This window comes from Arachis stenosperma, chromosome 3, assembly GCF_014773155.1.
Source record: "Arachis stenosperma cultivar V10309 chromosome 3, arast.V10309.gnm1.PFL2, whole genome shotgun sequence".
NCBI classification, from domain to species: Eukaryota; Viridiplantae; Streptophyta; class Magnoliopsida; order Fabales; family Fabaceae; genus Arachis; species Arachis stenosperma.
Window position 1 is genome coordinate 76,511,329 of NC_080379.1, and position 10,822 is coordinate 76,522,150.

General features: G+C 39.4%; 1 protein-coding gene across 1 annotated transcript; it reads left to right on the forward strand.

The window, feature by feature from the left end:
- The first annotated feature begins 1,439 nt into the window (after positions 1 to 1,439).
- On the forward strand, positions 1,440 to 2,081 carry LOC130966281 (uncharacterized). Its single transcript, XM_057891068.1, has one exon. The coding sequence runs from the start codon at positions 1,440 to 1,442 to the stop codon at positions 2,079 to 2,081; it is 642 nt and encodes a 213-aa protein (XP_057747051.1).
- The last annotated feature ends 8,741 nt before the right edge of the window (positions 2,082 to 10,822 follow it).

Genomic DNA, 10,822 nt, shown 5'->3' on the forward strand with positions numbered 1-10,822 from the left:
CTTCGATTCTAAGATAACACTTGTTCTTAATCCGGATGAATGTGATGATCCGTGACAATCATCATCATTCTCAACTATGAACACGTGCCTGACAACCACCTCTGTTCTATCTTAGATTGAGTAGTTATCTCTTGGGTTCTTTAATCGGAATCTTCGTGGTATAGGCAGAACCTGATGGCAGCATTCAAGAGAATCCGGAAGGTCTAAACCTTGTCTGTGGTATTCTGAGTAGGATTCAATGATTGAATGACTGTGATGTGCTTCAAACCTGTAACCTACTGGGCGTTAGTGACAGACGCAAAAGAGGGATTCTATTCCGGTAGGGGAGGGAACCAAACCGGTGATTGGCAGTACTGTGACAGAGTACGTGCATTAGCTTTCACTGCGAAGATGGGAGGTAGCCATTGACAACGGTGAAACCCTACATGAGCTTGCCATGGAAGGAGACTTGCGTGTTTGATGAAGAAGACAGTAGGAAAGCAGAGATTCGGAAGATGGAGCATCTCCAAAACCCCAACCTATTTTCCATTACTGCAAAACAAGTAACCATTTCATGTTCTTTTACTTTTTACAATCAATCCTGATAATTTCTGAGCTCCTGACTAAGATTTACAAGATAACCATAGCTTGCTTCAAGCCGACAATCTCCGTGGGATCGACCCTTGCTCACGCAAGGTATTACTTGGACGACCCAGTGCACTTGCTGGTTAGTTGTGCGGAGTTGCAAAAGTGTTATTGCAATTTCGTGCACCATGGACCCATGAAGTCAATCCCCCACACATCAAACAACTTAAGTTTTAGGATGAATTGCTGTGTGATGACTTCGGATTCACTACCCCTTTTAAAATTTTAGTGAATCAGTTCTTTTGGCAAGCGCACCAAAATTATCACCAAGTAAAAACCCACAGTAGAGTGGGATCGTATCCACATAGATTGGCAAATCCAAGCAGTTTTAATTGATTGATGAATTAGTCAAGCAGATCAATAAGATTGTGAAGTGCAGAATTATAAATGACATAAATGTAAATGACTAGAATGTAAAGGAAAGCAATAAAGTCCAGAAATGGAAATTACTGAATGTAAAGTGCTAAATCATAAATGACTTGAATGTAAATGGGAATGGGGAATTGCTGAATGTAAAATTAAGCTATAAATAAATGGATAGATAAGAATGGGAAAATTCATTGAGATTGGGAGATGTTGTCTCTTTGGATCAAATCTAGCTTAGATCTTCTTTAGTTAAAGTCCAGAAAATTGAATTTTAACTAAAAACTAATAAAAATATACTAAGAACTCAACTAAAATTACTAAAAACATACTAAAAACAATGCCAAAAAGCGTATAAATTATCCGCTCATCACAGGACAATCCATTCTTCCACTGGTTTTTCATCCTTTGAACTTGTCTATGGTTTTAATCCTCTCACTGTCTTAGATTTAATGCCTTTACCTTTGAGTGATCTTATTAGTTTAGATGGAGCTAGCAAGGTTGTGAAAGTTAAAGCAATACATACAAAGGCTCGTGACCTGATTGAGAGGAAGAACAAAACCACGGCTAAAAAGGTTAACAAAAACCGAAAGCATATAGTTTTCGAACCAGAAAATTGGGTTTGGGTACATTTGAGGAAGGAGAGATTTCCTGCTCAGAGGAAGACTAAACTTGATGCTAGAGGGGATGGCCCATTCCAAGTGCTTGAGAAGATCAATGACAACGCCTACAAGATTGACCTACCAGGTGAGTATAATGTCTCTGCTACTTTCAATGTTTCTGATCTCTCTCCTTTTGATATGGACACAGATTTGAGGATGAATCTTTTTGAGGAAGGAGGGAATGATACATGCTCGGAAAGACAACAGGGGTATTCTAAGACAAAAGGGCAGAATGGGAATTTCACACTTCCAGAGGGCCCCATCACTAGAGCACGCGCAAAGAAGCTCAAGGAGAGTTTTGGAAACCTGGCAGCGTTTATGCATATTGAGTTACATCAAGTTCTAACCAAGGAAGAATGGGCAAGGCCTATTGGGCAAAGTCAAGACAGCAAGAAGCCCAATAATGCTTTCCGAATTCAGTGGGAGGCATAATTTATTTTTAAATTTCGAAATTCTAGACTCTTGTTTTAGTTTGTTATGTGGTCAAAAGTTTGTTAGAAGACTTATTTTAAAACTGTTATGCTTAGTAGTATTTTTAGGGATTTTAAATTTAAATCAAATCTGATCTAATCCAATAAGATCAAATTTGATTTAAATTAGTTTTCTTATCTTTTAGTTAATTGTTAGGTGCCTATTTAAACACCTTTGGTGAGATAATTTACATAATTTTGATGAATAAATTTCAGTTACTTTTAAGCACTTTTTATTGTGTGAGAAATGAGGTGAGTGATTTGCTTCACTTGTTGCATGAGAAAGATTGGAGGATCCAACACTAAGGTGATCTGCGTGGTGGTTTCTTTCAGTTTTCGCCCCTCTCATCTAGGTTGTCAAGGACAAGTTCTTTGAAGGTCTAGTAGGGAATCCTTTCCAGTGACATAGGTTGCTAAGAACATGTATCTTATAGGTCTAGTAGGAAAAATCCATTTATCTATTCTTTTTTAAATTCCTTATCAGCGTGGCACGCCAAGGTTGACAAGGGACGAGCGTGCCACTTAAAGGATTGAGCGTGGCACGCCAAGCCATTTTGAAGGGCACGTGACACGCTGATGGAGTGCCAGCCACACGCCAGCTAAGGAGTCACGTTTATTGAGTGCTTTCTTTTCCTCTAAATTATAATTTTCCCTTTTTCACTTTTGTAATTTCTTTATTTTCACTAGGAATAGTATAAATAACCCCAAAGAGTATTGAAGAGGGGTTAAGCAGTGAGTTCTAGATCCACTTTTACACTCCACTTTTGAGTACTTTTCAATCTATGAGTAGCTAACTTCCCTCTAATTGAGAGAGGGAGCTCTGTTGTACTTGATGGATTGATAATAGTGAAATTCTTCTTCTCTTCATCTTCTCTTGATTTGGTAGGAGGAATTTCATTCTTAATGCTTAGTGTTCAATCATCTTGGGAAAGAGGTTGAATGTAATTGGGTTTCATGGGAACCTTGGAAAAAGAAACATGAAACCATGCTTGAAATCCCTCTCACATTTGAGTAGATTCAGGGTGTTGGTGATGGGATACGTGACATATAATCTCCCCTCTACCTGGACCTACAAGGGTGTGTGGTATAATCAGGGACCAAACATATCTCTCTTCATGAGCAATTAAACCAAGGAATTGGCTATTGATCAAGATCTGAGAGATTGAGTCACCATGGGATTGGGGCTCAGTCAATCATGATTGCCAAGAGGTCAATGAGTTGTATGATTGAAGAAGATCTAAGCTAGATTTGATCCAAAGAGACAACATCTCCCAATCTCAATGAATTTTCCCATTCTTATCTATCCATTTATTTATAGCTTAATTTTACATTCAGCAATTCCCCATTCCCATTTACATTCAAGTCATTTATGATTTAGCACTTTACATTCAGTAATTTCCATTTCTGGACTTTATTGCTTTCCTTTACATTCTAGTCATTTACATTTATGTCATTTATAATTTTGCACTTCACAATCTTATTGATCTGCTTGACTAATTCATCAATCAATTAAAACTGCTTGGATTTGCCAATCTATGTGGATACGATCCCACTCTACTGTGGATTTTTACTTGGTGATAATTTTGGTGCGCTTGCCAAAAGAACTGATTCACTAAAATTTTAAAAGGGGTAGTGAATCCGAAGTCATCACACAGCAATTCATCCTAAAACTTAAGTTGTTTGATGTGTGGGGGATTGACTTCATGGGTCCACTCCCTACCTCAAACTCAAACAAGTACATTCTAGTGGCAGTAGACTATGTATCTAAGTGAGTGGAGGCCATTGCAACCCCAACAAATGATAATAAGGTAGTCATGAACTTCCTCAGAAGGAATATCTTTAGCCGATTTGGAGTCCCCAGATCCCTTATCAGTGATGGAGAAACCCATTTCTGTAATAGACCATTAGAAACCCTCCTTCTGAGATATGGAGTAAAACATAAGGTTGCCACACCTTATCACCACCAAACAAGTGGGTAAACAAAGGTATCCAATAGAGAGTTGAAAAGGATCTTGGAGAAGACTGTGGAAGCTTCAAGAAAGGACTGGTTAAAAAGGCTGAATGACACTCTTTGGGCATATAGGACAGCCTTCAAGACCCCAATTGGGATGTCCCCATATCAATTGGTGTATGGTAAGGCCTACCATCTACCCCTGGAGCTCGAACACAAAGCTTTCTGGGCCCTCAAGCTACTAAATTTTTATAGTAATGCTGCTGGGAGAATAGAATCTTGCAACTACAAGAATTGGAAGAATTCAGATCTCAAGCATATGAAAATGCCAAAATCTACAAGGAGAAAGCTAAGAAATGGCATGATCAAAAGATAGTAAGAAGAAAGTTTGTAGAAGGTCAAAAGGTGCTACTATACAACTCAAGGCTTAAGTTCTTCTCAGGGAAGCTAAAGTCAATATGGTCTGGACCATTCACCTTCCTCAAGGTGTCTCCCTATGGTCATGTAGAGCTTATAGAGGACAAGACACAGAGGACTTTCACTGTCAATGGCCACAAACTTAAGCACTACTTGGGGAACTCTTTGGAGGAGCAGAGAGTGAGCTACAACCTCAACTAAGGAGGAAGAAACGTCAAGCTAGTGACGTTAAAGAAGCACTGGTTGGGAGGCACCCCAACACTCGTATCTATTTGATTTCCTGCTTTCTAGAAGTAATTTGTGATTGTTAGCTTAGATAGTTTAAGTATCAGTTTGAAGTCTTATCTAGTTAGTTAGTGAATCTTTGAGTTGTTTTTAGAGTTGCTGGAAGTGCAAGTTGCATGATACATTTAGTGATGTTGATCATTGGGCTGAGAAATGAGCTAAAAAGCTAAGTTTGGTGTGGCCACTTACCCACTTAATTTAGGCTTCCAACTATTTGGATGAATTAATTTTGAAAGTAAGGCCAAAAATTAAGTTTGGTGTGGCCACCACCATAAGAAATTCACACTGCAAGCTGATGACCGAAATTCACTCCCCATGTAAAATCTTGGATCCGTTCTTTGGAAAGTGCACTAAAATTGTCGTTAAGTAAAAACCCACTAGGAGTGGGGTCGAATCTATAGAGATTGGTAGATTTGAGAAATTTTAATCAATGGGTGAATTAGTCAAGCTGCGCAATATAGGTTGTGATAACAGAATTTTAAACGAGTAGAATTATAAATGACTAAAAAGTAAAGAAAAGTAGTAAAGTAAAGAAGAGTAAATGGCAAGAATGTAAAGTGTAGAAACATGAATGACTGAATTGTAAATGGGAATGGGGAATAACAGAATGTAAAGAAAGCTATAAAGAATATGGAAAGTAAGAATAAGGGGAATTCATTGGGGTCAGGAGATATTGTTCTCTTTCGATTAAATCCAGCTCATCTCATCTTCAATCATGCAACTCATTGACCTCTTGGCAATCATGATTGATTGAACCCCAATCCCTTGGTGATTCAATCTCTCAAATCTTGATAATCAGCTAATTCCTTGGTCTTATTGCTCATGAAGAGAGATATGCTTGCTCCCTGATTATACCACACATCCTCATAGATACAAATAGTGGGTGGATTATTGGTGGACGAAATTGTGATCACATCAATGTAGTACTCTTTGTTATTGTATGGAATCATTATTATGGCTCTTTGCTATGTGTGGACACAACTCCGTTCAACTAACCAGCAAGTGTACTGGGTCGTCCAAGTAATACCTTACGTGAGTAAGGGTCGATCCCACAGAGATTGTTGGTATGAAGCAAGCTATGGTCACCTTGTAAATCTCAGTTAGGCAGATTAAATGGTTATGGGTTTCAAAAATTAATAATAAACAAAAAATAAAATAGGATAGAAATACTCATGTAAATCAATAGTGGGAATTTCAGATAGGCGTGTGAAGATGCTAGAATCCTTTCCAATCTCTACTTTCTTATTGCTTTCATCCAATCCTTCTTACTCCTTTCCATGGCAAACTATATGTAGGGCATCACCATCATCAATGGCTACTTTTAATCCTTTCGGGAAAATGGTCCTATGCGCTGTCACTGCACGGCTAATCGTCTAGAGGCATCACCCTTGTTGATAGCTACATCCCATCCTCTCAGTGAAAATGGTCTAAATGCTCTGTCACAGCACGGGTAATCATCTGTCGGTTCTCAATCAGGTTGGAATAGAATCCATTGATCCTTTTGCGTTTGTCATCACGCCCAGCCTTCAGGAGTTTGAAGCTCGTCACAGTTATTCAAGACCGGAATCCTACTCGGAATACCACAGACAAGGTTAGACTTTCCGGATTCCCAGGATCCTACTCGGAATACCACAGACAAGGTTAGACTTTCCGGATCCCCATGAATGCCGCCATCTATCTAGCTTATACCACGAAGATTCTGTTTGGGAATCTAAGAGATATGCGCCCGGCCTAAGGTAGAACGGAAGTGGTTGTCAGTCACGCGCGTTCATAGGTGAGAATGATGATGAGTGTCACAGATCATCACATTCATCAAAGTGTTGTGCAACGTATATCTTGGAATAAGAATAAAGAGAATTGAATAGAAAGTAATAGTAATTGTATTGAAACTTGAGGTACAGCAGAGCTCCACACCCTTAATCTATGGTGTGCAGAAACTCCACCGTTGAAAATACATAAGTGAAAGGTTCAGGCATGGCCGAATGGCCAGCCCCCAAAACGTGATCAATGGTCTCCTAAGATGAAGAATAAAACAAAACTGAAACCAGAGATGAAACGTGGTCAAAAGACGACTAATACATTAGTAAAAAGTCTTATTTATACTAGACTAGCTACTAGGGTTTACATGAGTAAGTAATTGATGCATAAATCCACTTCCGGGGCCCACTTGGTGTATGCTTGGGCTGAGCTTGATCTATCCACGAGCTGAGGCTTTTCTTGGAGTTGAACTCCAAGTTATAACGTGTTTTGGGCGTTCAACTCCGGATCATGACGTGTTTCTGGCGTTTAACTCCAGACAGCAGCATGTACTTGGCGTTCAACGCCAAATTATGTCGTCAATTTCCGAATAAAGTATGGACTATTATATATTGATGGAAAGCTCTGGATGTCTACTTTCCAACGCCGTTGAGGGCGCATCATTTGGAGTTCGGTAGCTCCAGAAAATCCATTTCGAGTGCAGGGAGGTCAGATTCCAACAGCATCAGCAGTCCTTTTGTCAGCCTTTTTCAAAGTTTTGCTCAAGTCCCTCAATTTCAGCCAGAAATTACCTGAAATCACAGAAAAACACACAAACTCATAGTAAAGTTCAGAAATATGAATTTATCATAAAAACTAATGAAAACATCCCTAAAAGTAGCTTGAACTTACTAAAAACTACCTAAAAACAATGCCAAAAAGCGTATAAATTATCCGCTCATCACAACACCAAACTTAAATTGTTGCTTGTCCCCAAGCAACTAAAAATCAATTAGGATAAAAAGAAGAGAATATACTATAAATTCCAGAATATCAATGAATATTAATTATAATTAGATGAGCGGGACTTGTAGCTTTTTGCTTTTGAACAGTTTTGGCATCTCACTTTTTCCTTTGAAGTTTAGAATGATTGGCTTCTCTAGGAACTTTAGAATTTTGGATAGTGTTATTGACTTTCCTAGTTAAGCATGTTGATTCTTGAACACAGCTGCTTATGAGTCTTGGCCGTGGCCCTAAGCACTTTGTTTTCCAGTATTACCACCGGATACATAAATGCCACAGACACATAACTGGGTGAACCTTTTCAGATTGTGACTCAGCTTTGCTAGAGTCCCCAGTTAGAGGTGTCCAGAGCTCTTAAGCACACTCTTTTGCTTTGGATCACGACTTTAACCACTCAGTCTCAAGCTTTTCACTTGGACCTTCATGACACAAGCACATGGTTAGGGACAGCTTGATTTAGCCACTTAGGCCTGGATTTTATTTCCTTGGGCCCTCCTATCCATTGATGCTCAAAGCCTTGGATCCTTTTTACCCTTGCCTTTTGGTTTTAAGGGCTATTGGCTTTTTCTTTTTCTTTCTATATTTTTTTCGTCATTTTTTTTCGCAAGCTTCTTCTTTTTCACTGCTTTTTCTTGCTTCAAGAATCAATTTCATTGATTTTTCAGATCATCAATAATATTTCTCTTTGTTCATCATTCTTTTAAGAGCCAAAAGTTTTAACATTCATAAAAAACAAGATAAAAAATATGCACTGTTCAAGCATTCATTCAGAAAACGAAAAGTATTGTCACCACATCAATATAATTAAATTAAATTCAAGGATAAATTCGAAATTCATGTACTTCTTGTTCTTTTGAATTAAAGCATATTTCATTTAAGAGAGGTGAAGGATTAATGGATTTTATTCATAGCTTTAAGGCATGGTTACTACATACTAATGATCATGAAGTAGAGACACAAAACATAGATAAACACAACATAAAAACCGAAAAGCAGAAAGAAATAAGAACAAGGAATGAATCCACCTGAGTGAGGGTGGCGCCTTCTTGAAGGTCCAATGGTGCTTTTTGAGCTCCTTTATATCTCTTCCTTGCTTCTGTTGCATGATTCCTAGTAATTTTGGTGTTCCCATCCTTAGTTGCTCCCAATAATTGTGTGGAGGACAATTTATCCCCTGAGGTATCTCAAGGATCTCTTGATTTGCAGCCAAATGTTCTACCACTGAGCTATAAACCCTTTAGATGAGTTTTTCCATCTCCCATGACTCAGAGGTGGAAGCTTTTGTCTTCCCTTTTTTCTCTTCTTCTTCTTTTTTTTTTTGAATGTCTCTAGCCTTAGGTGCCATTAATGGTTATGGCAAAGCAAAAAGCTATGCTTTTACCACACCAAACTTAGAAAATTGCTCGCCCTCGAGCAAGAGAAGAAAGAAAAGATGAAGAAGAAGAAGAAGATATGGAGGAGATGGAGGGATGTGTGTAGTCGGCTATATGGGTGGGTTTGAGTGGGAAAGAGTTTTAAATTTTGAAGGTGGGTGGGGTTTATGGGGAAGAGTGGATAGAAGTGAGTGGTGAATGAAAAACAGAAGGGATGACCATGAATGGAGAGAGAGAGAGCGAGGTAGGTGGGGATCCTGTGAGGTCCACAGATCCTGAGGTGTCAAGGAATTCCATCCCTACACCAAATAGGCATGTAAAATGCCTTTGCACACCATTTTGGCGTTTAAACGCTGAGTGGTGCACGTTCTGGGCGTTCAACGCCCATGTAAAGCATGTTTCTGGCGTTGAACGCCAGTTTCATGCTTGTTACTGGCGTTCAGCGCCAGCTTTTTCTTCTAGGCACATTCCTGGCGTTCAGCGCCAGAATGTTGCTTGTTTCTGGTGTTCAGCGCCAGTTTCATGCTCTGTTCTGGCATTGAACGCCAGCCAGATGCTCCTTACTGGCGTTGAACGCCAGCCTGTGCTTCCTCCAGGGTGTGAATTTTCTTCTGCTGTTTTTGATTCTGTTTTTAATTTTTATATTTTTTTCGTGACTCCACATGATCATGTACCTAATAAAACACAAAATAACAATAAAATAAAATAAAATAAAAATTAGATAAATAAAATTGGGTTGCCTCCCAACAAGCGCTTCTTTAATGTCAATAGCTTGACAGTGGCTCTCATGGAGCCACAAGGTGATCAGGTCAATGTTGTATAGTCCCAACACCAAACTTAGAGTTTGGATATGGGGTCTTAACACCAAACTCAGAGTTTGGTTGTGGCCTCCCAACACTAAACTTAGAGTTTGACTGTGGGGGCTCTTCTTGACTCTGAACTGAGAGAAGCTCTTCATGCTTACTCTCTTTTGTCACAGAGGGATGGCCATGTGCCTTAAACACAAGGTAGTCCCCATTCAATTGAAGGACTAATTCACCTCTGTTGAAATCTATCACAGCTCCTGCTGTGGCTAGGAAAGGTCTTCCAAGGATGATGCATTCATCCTCTTCCTTCCTAGTGTCTAAGATTATGAAATCAGCAGGGATGTAAAGGCCTTCAACCTTTACTAACACGTCCTCCACTATTCCATAAGCTTGTCTCAATGACTTGTCTGCCAATTGTAATGAGAATAAGGCAGGTTGTACCTCAATGATCCCCAGCTTCTCCATTATAGAGAGTGGCATAAGATTTATCCCTGACCCCAGATCACACAGAGCTTTTGCAAAGGTCATGGTGCCTATGGTACAAGGTATCAAAAAACTTGCCAGGATCTTGTTTCTTTTGAGGTAAAATTTGCTGAATCCAGGTATCCAGTTCACTAATGAGCAAGGGAGGTTCACTTTCCTAAGTCTCATTACCAAACAACTTGGCATTCAACTTCATGATAGCTCCTAAATATTGAACAACTTGCTCTCCAGTCACATCTTCATCCTCTTCAGAGGAAGAATAGTCTTCAGAGCTCATGAATGGCAGAAGAAGATTTAATGGAATCTCTATGGTCTCTATATGAGCCTCAGATTCCTTTGGATCCTTAATAGGAAACTCCTTCTTGCTTGAGGGACGTCCCAGGAGGTCTTCCTCACTAGGATTTTCGTCCTCCTCCTCCCTTGTGCATTCGGCCATATTGATTATATCAATGGCCTTGCACTCTCCTTTTGGATTCTCTTCTGTATTGCTTGGGAGAATACTGGGAGGAGTTTCAATGACTTTCTTACTCAGTTGGCCCACTTGTGCCTCCAGATTTCTGATGGAAGATCTTGTTTCACTCATGAAACTGACAGTGGCCTTTGACAGATCAGAGACTAGATTGGCTAA

Coding starts and splice junctions, on each gene's coding strand:
- LOC130966281 (XM_057891068.1), top strand. CDS start 1,440: ATGCCTTTACCTTTGAGTGATCTTATTAGTTTAGATGGAGCTAGCAAG.